This window comes from Oryctolagus cuniculus, chromosome 7, assembly GCF_964237555.1.
Source record: "Oryctolagus cuniculus chromosome 7, mOryCun1.1, whole genome shotgun sequence".
Classification (NCBI taxonomy): Eukaryota; Metazoa; Chordata; class Mammalia; order Lagomorpha; family Leporidae; genus Oryctolagus; species Oryctolagus cuniculus.
The window spans coordinates 92,786,115-92,809,337 of NC_091438.1; the positions used below are offsets into that span (position 1 = coordinate 92,786,115).

Consider the following 23,223-nt stretch of genomic DNA (forward strand, 5'->3'; position numbering starts at 1 on the left):
CTCTCTGTCTCTCTCACTGTCCACTCTGCCTGTAAAAAAAAAAAAAACAAAAAAAAAACAAAAAAAAAAAAGCCTCAATTTCCACAAAAGTCATATGAGGAATGCACTAATACCTGTATCAATATTTTATAGAAAAATATTGGGAGACTCTGCGGTAATAAAGAACTCATGATCAATTTATAGAAAGTTTCCGTTCCAATGCAATCTTCCTTCAGGGTCTATGCTCTCAACAGCTATGATATTCCCATCCCATCCAGTTTCAGAATCTTTCTATGATATCTCTCCCAAGAAATTAGGCTTTGTCAACTAGCTCACTTTTCCTGGATCTCTCCACGTTGTTGCTAGTATCCCAGTTAATAAATGTACTCATGTTTCCAGCTTCTTCTAAAGAAGTAAAATCCTTGTTGTTTAGCCTGGTATATCCCACAACCAAAATTCAGCATTTCCTCTTCATTATAAGCCTCTAAAAAGTAGGTGTTAGCTGCTGACATCCATCTGTGACAGATTCAGATTTAGTTTTCTTACATGCATCTTCTCCTGCAATAAACTTCACCTCCCACCCATCCTTGAATACTCACCTTACTCACCTCCAACTTTCAGTAAAATCAGTTTTCAATGTGTATAGTATTATATTTTGGTGTATGTTATTCACAAATGAATCATGAAGTTGAACTATTCAACTATTGAAATTTGCTTAATTTCCATTTCTCCATTGCTAACTTGTACCCAACTTTAATAGTACCACAAATCTGTTCAAACTATTCAAATACATAGCTGGTTTATATGTCAACTTGTTGCCTTAAAAACACTTTTACAAAGCTTCCGTTCAGTATCTCTGCTCTATTTTTTTCTGTTCCTCTTATTACTTATAGACTCGACCCTGCCCTGATATCTTTTTTGGTTGCTGGGCAACTATCAACCTGGGCATTGACTTTTGCCATTGGCCTTGACATACCAGTCACCTCCTTTATCTATCAGATTCCCTCTTTCCTCACGCCAGTGTCTTCCTCTTCCCTAATTTATTATGGTAGCACGTTATCCAGTGGCTGATTAAGAAAAGGAGTTTGGGAAGTCAATTTTTAAGGCCTTACCTTATCATGTATTGTTATACCTTTACCTGTAAGATTTAAATATTGTGATACAGAGTGATAAATTGTACACAATTTTTCCTTAGAATTTTCTAGATCTTACTCATATCATATGTCTGTCTTCTGACTTTCAAGGCTAAGTTAGAAAAGTTGAAGTAATTAGTATTTTAATTATAATGTGCCGTCTTTTGCATGTAATCAGTCTCCTCTCTCCCTCTCTCTCTCTCTCCTTCCCTTTTAAACTTTTAAAATCTTATCTTTGTTTTCAATTTTCCAAAATCTTTAATAGGGACTTTAGTGTGAGTCTTTCTTTAGCATTTTATTAGTTTGTTCAGTCTAAAAAATGTATGGCCTTCAGTTCTAGGGAATTTTCTAATATTATTTCTTTGGTAATTTATTTTGTCCAATATCTCTTTTCTCTTTATTTTCCATTTTTCCTATTATTTACCAGACTTTCCAACTGAGCATATTATTATTTTTTAAATTAAGCTTTTATTAATAAGCTTACATTTCATAAATACAACTTTATGAACATAGTAATTCTTTCCACTGTACTCGCACCTTCCCACCCATACTTCCACCCTTCATCCTCTTCCCTCTCCTGTTTCCAGTCTTGTTTTTTACTAAGATCTATTTTCATTTAACTCTATACCCAAAATAATAATTCTTTTCTAGGTAAAGAGTTAAGCACTTTGTATGAGGGAAAAAAAGAAAGAGAGAAAGAAAACAGCTCTTTGAGGATGGAGTTCCTGCATGGGAAGTTAGTGCACAGTGACTCCTATAGTTAATTTAACAGTCAACACTCTTATGTATGATGTCAGTGACCACCCAAGGCTCTTGACAAGCCTTTTGGATCCACAAACTCCTTCAGTATTTTGACAAGGCCATAGACAAAGTGGAAGCTCTCTCCTCCCTTCAGAGGAAGTACATCCTTTTTTGGTGGCTTCTTTCAACTGGGATCTCGCCGACAGAGGTCCTTCATGTAGAACATTTTTGCCACAGTGTCTTGGCTTTCCATGCCTGAAGTGCTCCCCTGGGCTTTTCAGCCAAACCAGAATGCCTTAAGGGTTGATTCTGAGATCAGAGTGCTACTTAAAGTGATTGTCTTTCCATGAGTCTGCTGTATGCACTCTTTCCCATGTTGGAGCATTTACTTCTTTTTAATTCTATTATTATTACCAAACACTTATCCTTTTTATGTGATCACCTTAACACTTGATCCTATCTATATGATCGTTTTAACACTTACTCCTATCCATATGATCTCTAGTAACACTATTTTTACTGTAGAGCTTAAGGCGATTTAGTGTCCCATGACAGGTTTTTAAGCTGTAGTCTTACATATAAATCCTTAGGAATGTATGCAGAGCTGTATGGCTTTATCATCTTCATACATTTCACAATTACAGCTTTAGAGTCAGGTGATTCTTTCCTCCATGCCCGTCCTCCCACCCACACTGCCACTCCCTCTTTCTCTTCCTTCTCTTATTCTGACTCTTATTTTTAACTAAGATCTGTTTTCAACTAACTTTATACACAAATGGTTCTGTTAAGTAAAGAGTTCAATGATTACTATGAAAGAAAAAAAGGGTAGGTAAAATAAATGAAAATAAAGGGGGAAAAATAAAAAATACAAAAAAAGATTCATTTTCCAGTTTCTATTTTTTCTCCTAACATTTGTTATTTTCACTTCATGCTTAATTTTTCCCTGAAAAACCTTTATTTTTATAATCTTGACTTTGTTTAATGGGTAGTGTCTAATTTCTCTGAGATACTATTTATATATTTATTTTAAAAATTTTCTGCTCTCTGCATTAATTTGCTCCTGATTGCTTTTGTTTGGTTTGTTTGCCGATCTTTTCTGTCTTTCCTGTTAGCGTTTTTCTTCCTCTGTCTTGTAGCACCTGGCCACCCATTTATAACCAATAATGACATACTGTGTGCTTGAATGGGCTCGTGGCAGTGATGTGCTGGTGTGTTTCACTAGAGAGTTTACATCAGCGGGTTCATAGCCATAGTATTGAGAGATTCCAAAAATTACTGCCTGAAAGCATCTCTTCTTGGTCTTATCAGTTTCTCTGAAACAAATCTTGTTCCTTCCAACCTAAGAGCAGAAGCCTGGTTTTAAGGATTAAGAAAACTAAGAAAATGTGGTGAGGGAAAGTGGAGATACAGTGTGTAAACAGGCCCTCACGTGAACCCTGTTTTCTGAATGACACACTCTCAGCTGGTTCTGGTTCCCCACTTCTAGAGCCTCTTATTTTTCAGTTTCTTTGTGGCAGGCAGAACTATCCATATACCTTAACCTTCTTGAAGAACTTTTAGCCATCTTCCCAGTTTTAGCTCATTGTCTTCCCCAACTAATTCTTAGTAAAACTCACACTGTCTTTAGCAGTGCTTCAATTGTTGACCCAAGGGTTGTGTTTAGTGTATATCCCATTAAAATAATCATTCTACTGCATTAAAACCATCTGAGTTTTTATCATTCTTGAAGAGAAGATGCTTCACCCTTGTAACTGAGAATCCTGGCTCCCTGGATAGTGCCTACCGTACGTTTGACACTGGAGACATAGTGCCTTTAATGGATAGCTGTCTGTAGGCTTATGCTTGATTCTTTGTTATCCCACTTACTGTTGGTTAATATTAAATGTATCTCTAACATCACTTGAAATTTTTAACATAACACCTACTTCATGTGCCTCTCTGGAGAATCAACTAAATAAACAGAGTCAGCAAATACCTAGTACAGCCAGTGTTGTGAACAGCAGGTTACAGCTCAGCCTGTGACACCAACATCACCTATCAGGTCCAGGCTACTCTGCTTCCCATCCAGCTCTCTACCAATGTGCCGGGTAGGCTTCAAATGGTGACGCTACTACCTGGGCTCCTGCCATCCGTGTGTGACCAGAAGGGAGCTCCTGACTCTGACTCAGTCTCGCCTGACTTGCCTATTGTGACCCTTTGTGGAGTAAACCAGTAGATGGAAGTTTTCTCTCTCTTTCTCCAATCTCTCTGTGTCAGGATGCCCTTCAAATAAATAGATCATTAAAAAAGAGTAACTAGTTAAGTACATTTTTATATAATTGTAAAGCCTTTATTTCTTTTTTCATTTTTAATTATCTTTATATACAGAAGATCAACTTAGTATATACTAAGTAAAAATTTCAACAGTTTGCACCCACACAGACACACAAAGTATAAAGTACTGTTTGAATACTAGTTTTACCATTAATTCATATAGTACAACACATTAAGGACAGAGATCCTACATGGGGAGTAAGTGCACAGTGACTCCTGTTGTTGATTTAACAATTGTTTCTGTAATGTAATATGTATATTAATAAGTCATTAAAACTTGGTACCATAGATTTACTATTATGATTACTTAATATTACAGATATTATAAACATAACCCTATCATTTATTGAACAATCATCTTCTCTATATCATCTAACCTGTCTCTGATATTGTCTTCACCATTATTTACTTCATTCACTATGCTCCTAATTAACTAGCTTCTAGAAGTTTCTGCAAAGTTTCTTTCAGTCTTACTTCACAGCTTTTCCATTTGCCATTCCAACCATCAGAAACCCTCTGTTACAAGTTTGTAGGGCTCATTCCCCACTTCAGTGATATATCTACTTAGACATCATCTACTAGGTTGACCAGCCATAGCACTTTCTTCATTTCCTTGCTTGTTTTTCTCATTTATTAAGTTTTCATTTTTAAACAGGCTGTAAGGCCAATAATATATCATTTTATGTTCTGTTCAATTTTTTTTTGTTTTTGAACTTTTTTCAATGAGATCTGGTAAATATTGAACAAATATTTATTGAGTATAAATACATATAATTATGTATCATGCACTGTTGTATATCCCATACAGGACCTCATTTAACAACAAAAATATTACAGAATTGTGACCCAGGATTGATAAAATACATCACTGTGGCGATATAAATTCTAATTCTTCCACATAGCAGCAGCCTTCATTGATTAGAATTTATTTTATGTTCACTCTTAGAAATTATTGTAATGATTAATATACGTTAAATATGCCAAAAACAATTTGTGTTGTTTTGTTTTTTCATTAGTAAAGTTTCTCTTTTTCAGATCACAGATGAGTATAAGAGTTTATGTGCATTTTGGAACTACTCACCTGAGACTATGAATGGCAGCTGGTCTTTGGAGGGCTGTGAGCTGACATTCTCTAATGAGACCCATACCTCGTGCCATTGTAATCACCTGACACATTTTGCAATTTTGATGTCTTCTGGTCCTTCCATTGTAAGATAATCTTCCACTTCACATTTATTAATTCTGCCCATCTAGATCTTTTTTCTGTTTTTTTCCCCATATCATTCAGAAGAATAATTTTATATGTTTATTTTGGATGTAAATGGCATATTATTCTAATTGATAGAACTCTGTTATATTTATGTTTTAGTCTTTGTTTTCTGCACTGTCTTATATCTGGTATGGATTTTAGTTATTTCTAGTCTAGGACTGCATAATCTGTAATATAAATATTATAGGCTACATGTTAATAAAATAGCTTTTCATTGGTTCTTAGTTTTTAATGCTGTCTTCAGGAGCCATTTATATATTTTTTGTATCATGGACTCTAGGGTCTTTGTATCAACTATATCCTAAAGTTGTACTTATGAAATGCATGAAGTTTTTATACCTTAGATAAAAGGTTTCTGGGTAAAATAAATAAATAAATAAATAAATTTTAAAAAGATTTACTTCCATTTAAATTTAGAAACCACCATTAAGTATGCACAGTAGCCAAAGAAATTTGCCTAAACATACTGTCAAGCCTGCTGTTTTATGGTACCTCTATTCTATATATAAAAATAAATATTCATCTATTTAAAATTAAAGCAAAATTTCCCATTTCAAAGTCTCTGAACTACACTTTTTGACATTTTATATAACCAATTATTCATATGTTATCAATACCTTTATTTAATGTTTTAGATGAATCACTACATTGAAATAAGACGTGATCTTTCCACTGATAAATCTGTTTTAATCAACCATTTTCACATTACAATAATGTATTGCCTTTCTAATGTCATGAAACTAATGATGATACCATTGTTGATCATTCACTAATAAATACTGTGCCCAGGAAAGAAATAATTAATGATGAGCTGTTAAGGTGCTTGATGAATTATCAGATTTTTCTGGATATCGAGGATTTTCAAAAGCACATGTTTTTCTTATAAAAAGTGCACATTTGTAGTTCTACATTTTTATGAACATTTTGATTATTGTTCCACCTAAAAGGAAGTTCATTATATACTGTAGTTCCCTTGACAAGTTCCTGAGTTATTCTCTTAACAGCTTTATTATTATCTTCCCATAGGGTATTAAAGATTACAATATTCTTACAAGGATCACTCAGCTAGGAATCATTATTTCACTGATCTGTCTTGCCATATGCATTTTTACCTTCTGGTTCTTCAGTGAAATTCAAAGCACCAGGACAACAATTCACAAAAATCTCTGCTGCAGCCTATTCCTGGCTGAACTTGTGTTTCTTGTTGGGATCAATACGAATACAAACAAGGTAGGTAGACCCTTCTGCTGTTTGCTTTCATCGTCCTTTCCACAGTTTCTTAAGCAGGTATGTTATAGAAATATGGATTATAAGTAAGAGTTTAAATGGCAAACATGCTATGCTATTTGTTCTTAATCTGCACTAATTTGATAACAAACCTAAGCAAGCTACTTATCAAGTTCATTAAGTAAAAACTTATGAGAGTACTTCAAAATATTTGTAAAAAATGGAATAAAATAGGCTGGCGCCGTGGCTCAATAAGCTAATCCTCCGCCTGTGGCGCCGGCATACGGGGTTCTAGTCCCGGTCAGGGTGCCGGATTCTGTCCCGGTTGCCTCTCTTCCAGTCTAGCTCTCTGCTGTGGCCCGGGAGTGCAGTGGAGGATGGCCCAAATGCTTGGGCCCTGCACCTGCATGGGAGACCAGGAGAAGCACCTGGCTCCTGGCTTCGGATCAGCACGGTGCGCCGGCCGCAGCAGCAATTGGAGGGTGAACCAACGGCAAAGGAAGACCTTTTTCTCTGTCTCTCTCTCTCTCACTGTCCACTCTGCCTGTCAAAAAAAAAAATGAATAAAATGATAAATGTATTTCAATGCAAGAGAAAGTCTGTATTTTTTGTGATACATATATTCCATACAGTTTTTGAAGACCTCTAATATGCATATATTTGAAAAATTTTTGCATCTAAATAAACTTATCTTTTTATATAATGAACTTGTTAAAATATCCTCATATGATAAATTGGCTTTATCTCCTATTTGTAAATCCCTAACTATCCCTTCCCACGATTATTTGTCTAGGGTCTTACCGAATAGGTTTATATTTGTTAGCCTGGAATCTCCTAGGAGCAGACACTAAGATGGAATTAAATAGTCTGTCAATTTGTTAGGAGAAATGTGTGTGAGAGAAAAATGGGAAATGAGGAACTTGGAAAGCATCAGACCGTGTTGCAGGTCTGACCCCAGGGTTAAGCAGAAGGGAAGAATAGAAGAGCAGGTGGGTGTGATTTACACAATGAAGTTCTACGGAAAGTTCAGTGGGGCTGGCAAGGAGTCCTTCCAGGAGTCCTTGAGTCAAAGTCACCTGGCACAGGAATCCTCTGTCTCTCAGGGAAAGCAATGTCCTAGTAACCCTGCTGTGCTCAGCTACTGGCTGGCAGCAGCCTGTAAGAAGTATTAGCAGCAGCCACTGGAGCCCCAGATCAATGTCACTCCTTGCCTTTGCTATTGGAAAACCGTATTCTCGTAAGAAGAAAAAATGGCATTGCTTCCCTATTTCCATTCTTCCTAGAAATCCTTAATGCACTGACACAATCAGTTATCAGATTTTCTTTTGAAGTAGATGCCACAAAACATGAATGTTAGATAGTACACACTACCAACAGCTACATGCATTTTTGTGGCTTTTTTTTCTTAAGATTTATTTTATTTAAAAGAGATACAGAGAGGGGGAAAGAGAGAGAGAGAGAGAGAGAGAAAGAAAGAGAGAGAGAGAAAGAGAGAGAGATTTCTTCCATCCACTGCTTCACTCCTCAAATAACCACAATAGCCAGGGCTGGGACATGAGGAAGATGAGAGCCTAAAACTCCATCCAGTTCTTCCATATGAGTAACTTGAGACCCAATCACTCAGGTCATCTTTTTGTGTTTTGCATTGGTATTCTTATTTTTTACTTCTCTATACCTTCCACTGTCCCACAGTGCCATTTACCTCATTCAGTATCCTCCCACCAGCATTTCGACCTACCCTCAAACTATTCCTTATAATGTTTATTCTTTTCAACTATCAAGATACATATTAAGCCTCACTTCCTCAGCATTGTGTTCCTCAAATTTTAGTTGCCACTGATCACTTCTTTCTCCAACCTTATTTAGAACTCTGTAATGTGTTTTGTTGGTAATCTCATTATTCTTGAATTATATTGTGTCATTTTATGTTATTTTTTTAATGCAGAAAGAGAGTGAGAGAAAGACAGGTAGACAGAGAGAGAGATTCCATCCACTGGTGCATTCCTCAGATGCCTGCATTACCTGGGTCTTGGCCAAGCCAAAGCCCAGAGCTGGCAACTCACCCGGGATCTCTCATGTGAATGGCACGGACCCAGCTTTCTGTGTCATCATCTGCTGGTTCCCAGGATGTGCATTAGCAAGAAACGTGAATTGGGAGTAAGGGCAGGACTCACACCCAGGCGCTCAGATAGGGGATGCAGGTGTCCCAGCAGGCAATATCCACACCTATCTTCTGTTTTCAAAATGAAGCAGGTGTGCAAGTGTATATCAGCTCTCTATCCAGAGAGCAATATCATTAGTTTTATTAGTATAAGGATAAATAACTACTTCTTTTCTAATATTTCTTATAAGTCTAATACCAGAGTTCTGGAGTTCTAGGTGTGAATTAAATACATATAAATGATGTTTATCTGAGCCATCTCAAATTTAATTGATAATCTTACAACTTTAAGCAATTCTATGATGTAGACAGTAATCAGCTTAAATTGTAACTTATTCATTGAGATATATTTGTGAATAATCCTCAATTTATCACATAAGATAATGTATACATATGATAAAGCTCTGGACAACAATGGAAACTTAGTCCTATCACAGGATTAGTTATTGCTTCACAATGATGAAGCACATTTTTTGTAAATCAGCACAAACTAGAACACCTTTAAAAAAATGACATGACAAAGGTATTTTAACATGATCATTCATGATATAAAGTGGCATAATTTACTGAGAAAGTAGGGCACCATGTTATGATCATGCTAAAGTAAGCATTACATATGATTTCTTTCTTTGATTTCTAGCTCTTTTGTTCAATCATTGCTGGTCTGCTACATTACTTCTTTTTAGCTGCCTTTGCATGGATGTGTATTGAAGGCATACACCTCTATCTCATTGTTGTTGGCGTCATCTACAACAAAGGATTTTTGCACAAGAATTTCTACATCTTTGGCTATCTCAGTCCGGCTGTGGTAGTTGGGTTTTCAGCAGCATTAGGATACAGATATTATGGCACCACCAAAGTGTAAGTTAAGATGATTTCATGAGTATTTGAAATACAATTCTGAATATGTTTTAATATATTTGAGAATTTTGTTTTGTTAAGATACATACAGATATATTTATAAATTTTATGTATTGTTTATTTTTCAGATGTTGGCTTAGCACAGAAAATAATTTCATTTGGAGTTTCATAGGACCAGCTTGTCTAATCATTCTTGTAAGTATATATGAAGTCATGAGAATTCAAAAAGGTGATGATTTACTGGTACTTAAAGTTAGCAATCAGGCATTATTCTGAAAATAAGAATTTTGAACACTTTGCAGTATGTCCTTTATTAACATTTTATATATACTGCATTGCAATTGAGAAAATGATACACATCTTGTAAATTTAAAGTTATCATAATTCATTTATGCCTCTTGGGGGAGGATAAATTTCTGCATAATACACAGGAAAAAGCATTTTTCACTTTTCAGTCGTATCTGTGCATACTTCAATACTGAAAGTGTGCCAACCAGCAGATAATCTGGCATTTCACATGTTTATGTTATTTAATCTTTTATCGATGATCGGTCATCTTTGAAGATTAGACTGTCATCTTTATAGTTTTATCATCTTTATATACCCTGTCATCAGAAAGTGATTTTAAACAAAATTGCGACATCAGCGACAAGAACCCACTATTTCTCATGAGTAGACAAGTCATATATTGATAGTCCTATTTCTGCAAGGAAGAGGGCCTTTTAATTCTTATTGAAAGTGGTTTCAAACCTACAAATTTGGCAGGTATTATATGTTCCATTCTAAATAAAGACATTTTTATATGTCTCAAGAGCATTTCTAAGTGCTGAAAGTTTTCAACAGCCTTTCTGAATATAATAGTCTGTCAATGAATCTGGGAGGTCTGACATGACTCTAGAATGGAATGAATTGTCAGTAGAGGAATCATGACGATATTTTTGGACAACTTTGTTCCATATGTTTGCACCATAAGCTAGCCATCATTTTTAAAATTTTTTCTCTATTAATCTTTTCCCTTGAGTATTTTATGATTGCAAGGGAGCTGCTAAATGGAGAAAGGCTTGAAATGCAAAGTAAGAAATTTCATCAAGCTTTACTTTTTAATGGTGTGGGTGAAATAAAGAGCATCCAGAAATTATGCTTAATACCACAGAAAATTGTGTATAATTCTCACAATAAATGTAGTGGCATTTAAAAAAAAAAAACACTGGCTAGATTTTAGCTTAAACAATTTAAGTTAATTTATTATAACTCCAATATTTTCAACACTCATAAGAATACAGAATAGATGATGTCCCATTCACATATTTTCACTGGTTCCTCTGTTTTACTTCCTGTGAAGACAAATTCTAGATGTTTTAATTTTACTTATTCCCTCTCTACAGAGTGGACTTCAACAGCAAGGAAGCAAAGCTTACTATATAGTGTGTCTGGGAATAAAATTATTTCTGATACTGTTTTGCACAAGTATAGGCCCTGTGGAACTATGACCCTCATAATGTAGATGAAAAGTAGCAGGCTAAAAATTATACTGAAAACACGAAAAATAGGAGCATATTTCTCTAAAATAAGAAAAGGAAAGTGCTATCTTAAATCATTTTTTACAGTTGCTTGTGTAAAGGGAAAAATAACTTTGGATTGTCTTATAGTAAGATACACAGACTGCCCTTCTCTCTCTCTTTACTCCCCACTCTGCCTCTCTTCCTTTGTCTCCCTGTCTATCTTCTCCTCAAACAAATAAAAGTAAAAAGAAGGGAAAGGAAAGAGAAGGAATAGAAGAAGAAATGGGCAAGGCACATCAGTTATACTCCAAAACTAAGTATTTTTCCTTTTATATCTTTTAAGATACTGGAAATTCCTACGTAATTATTGAAGTTAATTAATTTACCTCAGTTATCCCTTTACTATAGCCAGTTTAGCACATTATTATTATTGACCTGTAAAACATGACATGAAGTACAATTCTCCTGTTACTCCCGAATAGTGTCTAGCTTGAAGATAGAACCAAAGAGATTCTGAGCAATAAACATTTTTAAAAGAGCCACCAATAGTTTGGGCCTGCACTTCCCATGGGTCTTACAAACGAAAATAAGGCCAGTTGTAGCCCAGAAAGAGGAATGGAGAGGGGATCTCACAGGGTGGTGGCCCAGAGAAAGGAGACCTTGATCGTTGGGGAATACAATGCTCTCTACTAGAAGCTTTTCTTTTATCTGACAATGAAAAACCGAGTGGCGTTTTCCCATCTCCTAAAAATGAGGAAGGTTACTCCAAAAGGTTTGTAAAAAATGGAATCAGAAAAAGTAAGAGGAACACTGTCATCCTGATTTCAGATTGCTAGTGCAACTATAGAATTTTCGTGTCTCTTTGGCAAGTAAGATGAGCAGAGTATGATGAGTACATTGTTTTTATAAGAGCTTGACATATATCCTCCGATTGGGGCCCAAATGTGAACTCAGAGAGTAGCACCTGCTTTTGTTTGGAGTTTCTTGCAGACTGCATGCTTACTGGAGTGTCCTCCAAGAGCAGGGAGGCAAGGCTTATCATATAGTGTGTCTGGGGATAAAATTATAGAGAAACACACAAAGACCTCACCTGTACTGTAAGCACAGAAAAGTTAGGGAGGTGATAGGAAGTTGGAGGGCGCCCCATACTAAGTGTAGTGATGAACAACTAAGAAAACAGGTTGAACCATCCATCTGTGAAGAATAGAAAGAAAAAGACAGGGCAAAAATGAAATACTATGAACCCTAAAACTTAAATATTAACAGCTAAGTGGAGGGTATTTTTAAGCCAAGAGTATCAATAGTAATAAGAACCAGACAAAATGAAGTGATGTTAGGAAACTTTTCCCATAACTAACAGGTGGTCCACCCTTTCCAGCCCCCTAGAGCAGAGAAGGTAAGCCTTGGCAATGAAAGTATAGTATCCCAGAACCAACCATGTCACCCCACAGTCATCTACACTGATATAAACACACGTACACTGAGGATATGGAATACATTCACATCCATTAATGTTGGACCCTAGAACTGTAAAACCATGTCCTCCTCTTTTTGGTCACCCATGACCATATAATAGCCTGAAAGTCCTCAGTAATTATCTCCTTTCATTGCTCTGTTATTAAAAATCATGGCAATAATTGAGGCAGCAAGAATATGTGATCTTTCACAAGCTGTTTAATCACCCTATACCCTGAATTCCTAATATGGAAATGAAGGATATGATGTCAACCCTACACAACAAAGCTATGGCAAAAGAAAAATAAGTTGTTTTTTTTTTTTAAGAAGCATCCATTGTCAACATTTATAAAATTGAAATGCTCAATAGTGTGGGCAATCTTGCGGCTCTCCTATTCTTATTTCTTGTATTGAAAATTGATTCATTTCAGAAGGTGATTTCTGCAGCAAGGCATTCTATGTGTGAGACCAAATGTGTGTGTGTGTGTGTGTGTGTACATATATACAGATACTGACTTTTTAAATATTGGTAATATTTGACAGCATCTAATTGTACCAGATGATTATAATGTATGTGCATGCAGCTGTGTAGAATTTACTACAAATTTCTAGAGCAGTCTGCTAGAAAAGATTAAACTAAAATAAGACAAACCAAATGTAAACTTTCTTAACGAAAAATAATTAATAGCATACATAGTAGTTATTTTCCAGAATAAAGAAAGATGTACATGAACTCTTACATTTAAGTGTTATTGGTGACATTTTTATGCCAATGAATGTGGGATAAGATTTCTTTCATAGCATTCTATAAACAAATCTAGAAAGACTTGTGCCCTGAGAAGAAATCTCTGTAGAAAAACCTTGAATCACTTTCAATCTTACTTGGAGGCCTTGCATTCATCTATTGAGTAGGGACCAGGTGTTTTAAGTGGTATCTACTTGTTTCTATGAATGGAGCCTTAGGGCTTGTCTGTTTGGGGATTATAATGGAAAATACCTTTGAAGCAATGTATAAATGAATAAGGCCTAAATTAGTTTAGCACTGGTGCTGTTTCTACTGCTAGGTATGTTGTTTCAAACAAATATTCAAGTTTTTCATCCACTCTGATAAGTGTTAACAATTTAGATATTTGAAAGCAACGTTTTCGGCATTGATCATATGAAAGTACTTTGTCAGATGTTGACTCATTAATATTAAGGATCATTTATAATTCTGAAACATGAACCAGTGACCCTGTTGATTCTATCTACAAATCACTGTATTTGAAATTTGAGATTATGACTGTACATGAAAAGGCCAAGTCATGCTTTTGAAAGAGTGAACTGTGCAAGAAAGAGGCTTCTAAATCTTTGGAAAGCAAGCTGCAAACTGGAGATAATTTCCATCATTTATTTTACTTCTATATTTTTAATCTTTGTTGCTGAATTCTTTCAACAAAAACTATGTAAGAAATTATATTCAAGTACACAAATATAAAGAAGAGTTTGTAAAAATAATTTAACTTTTAAATAGAAATTGAAGTTTCCTTTAGATATTTTCAGTACGGAAGAATGGAATTCATTTGATTGAAGCAAATACTAATTAAAGCATGACCAAATAAGGCATTTTCTTTTATAAGTGTAAGCTTTCATTTGCATTTAAATCAAAACCCTTATAATTGAGTATTGCTGTATTGCTACTCTTACTCAATTTTTGCTCCTTTGGGTCTGCCACAAACGTCCCTTAGTTTTTTGTGACTGCTTCCTCTGATGCCTCCCATGTCCACAATATTTTAATTCCCTTTCACCAGGAAAGACCTATTAAACCCTATCGGAAAGAATTCTTTACATAACCTTTATAAGACAGCCATGGTTATATATATTTATTATTATGTGAAGTATTAGTAGTACATTTTTAATTGAGCATATTGCCCAAGATAGAGATACAAATATTATAAGACTGTATAAAGTAAGACATGAATATCCCATCCTATACTCAAATTCCATGATTAACATAAACATTTTATTTTACTTTGCATCCTTCCAGATTTTTGCTATTTATGTGTATTTAAGTATGCATGTACATATATATAAACATATATACTTGATTACAGATTCAAAAAACTTCAATTGTCTATAACCTGCAGCAAAGCATATTCATCCTTCCTTATTAAATATATAGTTCTGCCACCTTTTTTATCATTGCATATTTTTTATAGCAAATGTATTTGTTTTTTTTTTTAACTTTTATTTAATGAATATATATTTCCAAAGTACAGCTTATGGATTACAATGGCTTCCCCCCCATAACGTCCCTCCCACCCACAACCCTCCCCTTTCCTACTCCCTCTCCCCTTCCATTCACATCAAGATTCATTTTTGATTCTCTTTATATACAGAAGATCAGTTTAGCATACATTAAGTAAAGATTTCAACAGTTTGCTCCCACACAGAAACATAAAGTGAAAAATACTGTTAGAGTACTAGTTATAGCATTAAATCTCAATGTGCAGCACACTAAGGACAAAGATCCTACATGAGGAGTAAGTGCACAGTGACTCCTGTTGTTGACTTAACAAATTGACACTCTTGTTTATGGCCTCAGTAATCACCCTAGGCTCTTGTCATGCTTCGTAAAAAGGGTATCTGACCTCTGTCTATTATGTGTCAGTAATACCATCATCACCACCTCTCTGTGACAACCAAAAATGTTTAAAACACAGTCCAGTGGCCTCCTGGGGAATGATGTCCCCAGTTTTCCTTAATTGTGACCCATCAGTCTAGAATTGGGAATGTTAAATATCTTGTGCAAAAATATGTTTTGCTATCTTCTACAACTAGAATATAGATAGTTCGGGCACTCTATGTTATATGGTTACATTAAAGTTGTCTTAGACACACATTACAATTTTAAATGTTATAGGTAACCGCAGCAACATGTTAATTACATGTTTTAATTAAGTGTCATATTTGTTAGGTGCATTTTTCTGTGACCTCTGTGATCCAAAGAACTTTAATACTTTAACCTTTCTGCATATTATAAGCCTTTCAATGCCTATAATATTTTGCTCAATTTTTCATGTTATCGTGACTTCTTTGAAACAATAGGTAGATTTTAAACAAATAAAAAGTGGAGTTAAAAAAAGCAACATAAATAATATATTGGTGATTTTCAGTATGATCTCATCTCAGTTATTCCGCACAGAAGCTTCCATAATACATGAGAATAAAGATAATAATAGCATTTAGTAAAAGATATTTTACTGGACTTTCACACCTTGGTACTATAATCTTGTGTTAATTTCTTATAAGCACCTAGAAATGATCCACTATTTGTAACTTTTTAAAGAAATGGAGCAATTCCTTGAAAAGAACAGGTTACACCAAGGGAAATTATGGATGTTCTTTTGGAGCAGAGACAAAACGTCAAGCTTCTGTTCACTAAGAAATCATAACATTGTTTAAACCTGCCAAGAGCACAGTCCATGTTTCAGTAACTCTTGGATTTCTTATTGTCTTCTGAGTATAACATGATGTCTTTGCCCAAGGTGGTCTGCAACAAGAGTGAGCCCTTTGAGTCAGTCTACATCAGCATTCACAGAACTCTTGTTGTACACATTTGAACATAATAAACTTCCCTACAAGTGTTTATTATATTTCTCCATTTTCATCAACATATATTGTAAAGTACATCTTGCTCATTGCAAGAGAAGGAATTAACTGTGTGACTCTTGAGAATGCTGTCCAGTGCAGCCTCAGAGCTTCCCAGAGTGGGGACTTTTAAAATTCTTTCTAATGCCTGATGGGATCTTGTCAGAAACAAAGTCCAAATTGTTTGGTATCAGAACACAGCTTTTAGTCATTAGGCTTTAACTCACACTTACTAGGGTAAAAGTTAAGTTAATGTTTGTACTGTCTTAAGTAAATAGAAACTGATGCTTACCTAGCTTATGGGGCATACCCCGCATCACCCAACAACTGAGCACCACGCACAAGCCACCAGCTCAGGCTTCGAGCTCTCATTCTGCAGTCTCAGAGACACTGCTCCTTTCATCTTCCCTTTCATGAGAGGTCTTTGTTAGGGTCATGAAAATCTTGTTTTTATTTTCTGATTTCCAGAAATGATTTTAGGATGAGTTGTGAGATTCCTAGCAACTGCAGACCTAACAATTATTCATAAACCTATAATACTTTATTTTCTTTGTGCAGTGTCAAAAAATTTATTTTCCATGTTGTTGGGAGTGAAGTAAATACTTTCTACTATCAACACCTCTGCCTTTTGTTTTACTTTATTTAAATATCTGAAAAGAATATGCAGCAACTAACCAAAATATCCTACTAAAACACTGAAGTTATCAGAATAGAGATGAAGAAAGGAATGCAGGTAGTTGGGATGCTTACTGCTCTTTCATTTCGTATGCATCCGTCACTCCCAGTACCTCATAGTACATCTAATTGTCCAAATTCCTTTTTATTCATCTTTGTCATAGAGAAGAGGGTGGAAGATTAGCACTTCACTCATTTGTAATTGTTCTTCATTTTATACTTCTAATTTGTATACTATTTTCTTTAGAAAACAAAGTATCTTTTAGTTTCTTTTTAAAAAGAGTGAGTCATTTTTAAAATTTCTTTAATATTAAAGTCATTCATACAGGCAGTATGAAATTAAACTGAAAGTACAGGTGGTATGAAAAGAAAAAGCTTCCAAAAAACCAAACACTGTACATTGTATATTTCAAAATACTCAGATTTATCAAGTATAAAAGTTCCAGTAGCACTGGTCTAGAGTGGAACTAAGGGAATATAAATGAAGGGGAGATCTTGTTCTCAAGAAGTATGTCAGGGTGACATGTACAAACAAATGCTGAGATAGCATGTTAGTAAGCTTGAAGGAACATTTTGGGAAAGCAAATATGATCATGTCTTCATTTTCACATCTAGTTTATGTCTTTTATGGCTTCAAATTACTCTGAGACCAAGTCTGAAAAAATTTAGAATATGGCTTATGGTAGTTGACTCTTGCTGTCAAAAGGTAGACCCTTTGGGGATTAAAAATGAGTGATATGGTACTTCAAATTGTTTCTTTTAGTATACTGATGGACTTATAAAACAACCCTATTGCAAATTTATTTTCAAATGTATTTTTTCTATACAATAAAATTACCTGGGACAGAACTCCATGTGGCTGATAATGACAGCTATCTTGAATCCTTATTACACTATCCCCAATACATGAAGGAGGTAGCTGTCTCTAACAACCAATGCTGAGCACATTTGAATAGGAGGTGATGCTTGCCCTGTATCTGTCTAGGGTCAGAAAAGAGAGAGGTTTTGCTGGTTTTCTCTCATGTTTAATCTCATGTGAAAGAGTATTTGTTGCTTGCCTGACACTCACAGGGTTCCCAGTAGCAGGGCAGAAGCTGGAACATACCAAAGCTATCTGAGCTTGATAAGATGGTAACAATTGACAAAAAGCCAACTACATGATAAACTGTAATGAACACTGATCAGCAGACAGAAAAAATGCTAGCACAGACAAACCGGAGCATATGGACACCTTACCTAGGAGTTACCGTGTGTTCTAGCCGGTTTGCTGCTCAGCTCACACAAGTTCACTGTTTTCACCCATTTGTAATTGTTTGCTGGACAGTTCCTGAGAAAGTCAGTGTACCTCCTCATCACATCAGCTCTGCACTAAAACATCCACCATCACCTCCTTCTGTCCATCTCTTCTCCTTGGCCACTCCTATTCTATGTGACTTTCAAGAAAGCACTCTCACCCTGACTTGTTCTCTGATACATCTCTATGTTATATGCCTTTATAAAAGCCCACAAAATCTCTTAAACTACTTTTAAACTACTTTTCTCAATCTGTAATTACACATGGATTAGTGTGAATAACTGCTTATAACTAATATCTATCTTCTTAAACAGATGGCATGTTCTGTGAAAGCAAATCCATACAGAGTTTCTCCCATAATATAATCCTGAAGTTTAGCTTATTATCATTCATGTAATACTGTTGAATACAAAAATGAATCAATTACCAAGGAGGTAGTTACTCAAAAATTGTTAATTTCTTTCTCATAAGGAAAATTAATCATTTTGAGAAGATGTCATAAAAAGAAAAAGTGTGAAGCATTTATTATAACATTACTTTTACTTGATTTCTTTTTTCCTTGAGAAATGACTAGAGTCATCTGTATGTGCCAATCTATCTACTTATGACATATTGTCTCTAGGAATTTTAACATTAATGTATTATATTTAACAATAAAAGGATGTTCTGGCCATAACATTTCAGAGGTTTTCAGAAGTAATACAACTAATAAACAGTATATGCAGAGTTCTTTCTATAGGCACAACTTCTTTTTTTAAGTTTCTTTTTCAAAATTTTATTTATTCTTATTTACTTGAGAGAGAGGTGTGTATGTGTGTGTGTGTGTGTGGAGGAGAGACAGAAAGAATTCTCCTATCCATCAGTTTACTCTCCAAATGCCCTCAATGGCCCAGGCTGGGCCAGCACAAAGGCGAGATCCAGGTGTCCCATATGTATGACAGGAAACCAACAATTTGAGCCATCACATTAGCAGGAATCTGGAATCAGGAGTAGAGCCAGGACTCAAGCCCAAGCATTTCTATATGGGATACGGGAGTCACAAATGGCATCTTCTCCACTATTCCAAATGCCTACCACTTTGTTCTTGATTTGCAACACACAGAGAACGTTAATGAGACCAACTTGATATACGGAGCTATATATAAAAAAAGAATCACAGTATCATTTTAAAGTTAATAAAGGAAAGTTTTTAATAATTTGGGGGATAATCTTATGTCACTTCTATTTTTATGCTTTTAATAAAAAGTTAAATTGGCAATAATTTAAATATATCTTTGATTTTGTGCAAGTCCCAATCAATGATTAAATGATTTATATAATTCATATATATATATATATTCATATATATTCATATATAATTCTTAGTATTTCATAGTACAGGTATATGCAAAAAACATTTTCAATGTTTATATCTTAACAAAAGTGATTTTAATAAAGTTTTCATTGTCACATTAAATCAAACAATTACTGTGAATTATCTTACACTATGCTTTTTTCTCCTTCATCTGTGCTCCCTTTCTTGTATCTTTATGGATTATAACCATCTACAGTTAAAATCTGTTGTAAAAATAGGCTCATGGCAGTCACTTATAGCCATGGGGTCACTTTATCTCTAATACTTACAAATTCTCTGCTCATTCCTCCTTTCCATTCTGCTTTGGATACTACTAAATTATTCTTTCAAGCAATAAAAACATTAATATTTTAATGGAGTCATGTTAAAAATACAAAGTGTGAATATTGTTTGAATTCCTTAAATGATTATATTTTATGGTTAAATTTCATCCACAATAACATGCAGAGATTATTTAGCTATAACTTCATTTTAAGGATGAAATATCCTGTCAAGTTCTGTTGACTAATACTTTTGCTGTCCATCCGTGTGTTAGTGAATATGTGTCATGAAATCCACAGCTAGGGTTTGTTAGGTGCAAAATATTGCAGATGTACCCTGGTAACTGTCCATAAAATAAAGAAGGTATGACTTTCACCTTTCTCTTTCCTTATCTCATATTTTTCCTTTACACTAAGTTATTCCTGAAAACACATAACATTTAGATAACTTACAATATTTATCTACAAGTAATCGACACAAGATTCTCTTGTGTCAAAATCTTCAAGATATAATAAAAAATAAACTTTAATAATGTTTGATCAAATTAATGATCAAATGATTGTTACACAGACTATGAAGAATACCCAGGATTTGAGTTTAGAATCCATCCTTCATCATTTTATTAATTTTTTTAGCACTTGTTCTATGTCACACAATGTTGTAGGCTTTAAGAATATATTTAGGCCAGCGCCGCGGTTCAGTGGGCTAATCCTCCACCTTGCAGCACACCAGGTTCTAGTCCCGGTCGGGGCGCCGGATTCTGTCCCAGTTGCCCCTCTTCCAGGCCAGCTCTCTGCTGTGGCCAGGGAGTGCAGTGGAGGATGGCCCAAGTCCTTGGGCCCTGCACCCCATGGGAGACCAGGAGAAGCACCTGGCTGCTGCCTTCGGATCAGCGCGGTGCGCCGGCCGCAGCGCGCTGGCTGCGGCGACCATTCGAGGGTGAATCAACGGCAAAGGAAGACCTTTCTCTCTCTCTCTCTCTCTCACTGTCCACTCTGCCTGTAAAAAAAAAATGACCTTATCCTTAAATGGACTTTGAATTCTAGACCAGATGTCAGCAATGGCCACATAAAGTTGTAGTGAAAAACAGCCACACTCATTTGCTTGGGTATCTTCTAAGTCTTCTTTAATGGTAGGACAGAGTTGAGTAGTTGTGTAGGGACCATATGGCTCTTAAAATCCAGTTTCAGTATATGTCCCTTTGCAAAGTCAGCTGACATTTGTACTACGACACTGATGTAAAATATCCCAGAATATCACATTTGATTCATTTTAAAAATGTTTTTCAAATTTAAGGTATTCTGTCTATGGATCACCCATTTAAATATAAGTACTGCCTCCTTTTGTGTACACTTCTGGAAGATAGTGAGGTTTTTGGCCTGATCTTATAATTCTACTGTAGAGAAGTTTTGATAAAAAGGAAGAATTATTGACAGGAGTAATATGCACTTGATTTACTCTTGAATTACATCTATTTCAGTCTTCTTTTTACTTGCATTACTTCACAGGAAAGTAATACAAGTGAAAAATTATTCTCTGTTTTATAGTGAGAACACATTGCTCGAAAATAAAGACAGAGATTTAAGTTCTGGTATTTTAAATACCTGTTTACAGGTCAAATAGAACTGCTCTTATATAACAAATTAATGGTTAACTAACTGTTCGATAAATATATGGTGCATGCATCACTGGACATTACAAGTATTCAAGACAATTTTAAAAATGTGATTGTATATGAATGTTATAGCTGTTAGTGATAATTGACATTTATTGAAAACTGATAAAATGGGTATTATTCTGAATACTTTTCACTAGTTATGTAACTTAATGCTCATGACAGCCCTATGATAATCAATACTACTATTGTTCTTGTTGCACACACTAGGAAAGCAAAATACAGAAATGCTAAATAAATTGTCCAGTTAGTAAATATCACAGTTGGAATTTGAATCCATAGTGTGGCTCTGGAGTTCACTGATTCTATTTATTTTGAAGGAGTATCTGTCGCTTTTTTAAGGCTGTCATATCATTTAAGGCATTGTTATCCAAATATTTTTGACAAAAGCAAATATCATATGCATCACTAAATATGTTTATTCATGAAAATTATATATATATGCTTGTTTACTAATATGTCATGTATAAATAATGCACATTATATAACATTTGACAATATAAAGAATAAAAGATAAAACTATAATATTTAAAATATCAGTGTAGTCCTCAATAAATTGTTAAATTTTTGGTTTTTAAAGGAAATATTTTCTACACTTTAAATACAGCAATCTAAAGGTTCAGATTTTTTTAAAAGATTTTTCACTTACTTGAAAAGCGGAGTTATAGAGAGAGAGAAAGAGGAGAAACACAGAGAAAGAGATATCCTCCTTCCTCTGGTTCACTCCCCAAATGGCAGCAGCAGCCCGAGCTGGACCGGTTCAGAAGCCAGGAGCCAGGAGCTTTATCCAGGTCTCCCATGTAGATGGCCCAACTTGGGCCATCTTCCACTGTTTTCTCAAGTCATTAATAGAGAGCTAGATTGGAAGTGGAGCAACATTACCTGCTGTGCCATAGAACCGGCCCCTAAAAGCACAACTTTAAATTCAGTTTGTTTTAATATTTGTTGTTAATACTACCAGAGCTACAACTTCCCAAAGAGATATTAAATCTGTACTTAATCATAGTACAGTGTAGCAGATGTACGCACTGAGTATACCATTCTAATACTCATTTCTTCACATTTTTAATAATGTTTTGTTATTAGATTCCCAATAGTGTTTACTGAAACACATATGTACTTATATTGATAATGGAATACATTTAAATTCAGTACCATATCATTTCCTGTGTATTTTGCATGTAACTTATGTCATCATGAAGAAAAGAGCTTTCTTGCAACAATACATGATTAACAAAAAATTATTACTCTCAAATAGAAAACATTAAAAGTGACTTCTAAACATGTATCATTCAACTGAGTATTACATGACTTTAAATATTCCTGAAACAGTGGATCTAAATCCATACTTCTAGTAGTGATCTTAATTTAAATTTTTAAAAAACATTTTATCAAATTCTATTAGATATTCATCAGTTTTAACCTTGTGGGTAAATAGTTAACTTTTTTTTAAGATTTATTTATTTATTATTTTCAAGGCAGAGTGACAGGGTGGCAGCAACCTAAGTACTTTGCCATCAGCCTCTGCCCTCCCAGACGCATTAACAGGGAGCTGAATCAGAAATGGAGTAGCCTGGGCTTGAACTGCCACTCTGATAGGAGATGCTAGCATTGCAGGAAGTAGCTTACCCCGCTGGGCCACAACATTGTTCCAAAATCGTTCAATTCATCTTTTTAAAAAAAATTGTTATT

The 23,223-nt window shown here is 34.9% G+C and overlaps 1 protein-coding gene across 1 annotated transcript in view; it reads left to right on the forward strand.

Annotated features, from left to right (window-relative positions):
• ADGRL4 (adhesion G protein-coupled receptor L4) overlaps positions 1–23,223 on the forward strand; it is a 118,562-nt gene that overhangs the window by 79,997 nt on the left and 15,342 nt on the right. The window contains exons 10-13 of the mRNA XM_002715900.5: positions 5,202–5,375; positions 6,463–6,666; positions 9,465–9,685; positions 9,814–9,880. Coding sequence (XP_002715946.1) covers positions 5,202–5,375; positions 6,463–6,666; positions 9,465–9,685; positions 9,814–9,880 — 666 coding nt within the window. The remainder of the gene's footprint in view (positions 1–5,201; positions 5,376–6,462; positions 6,667–9,464; positions 9,686–9,813; positions 9,881–23,223) is intronic.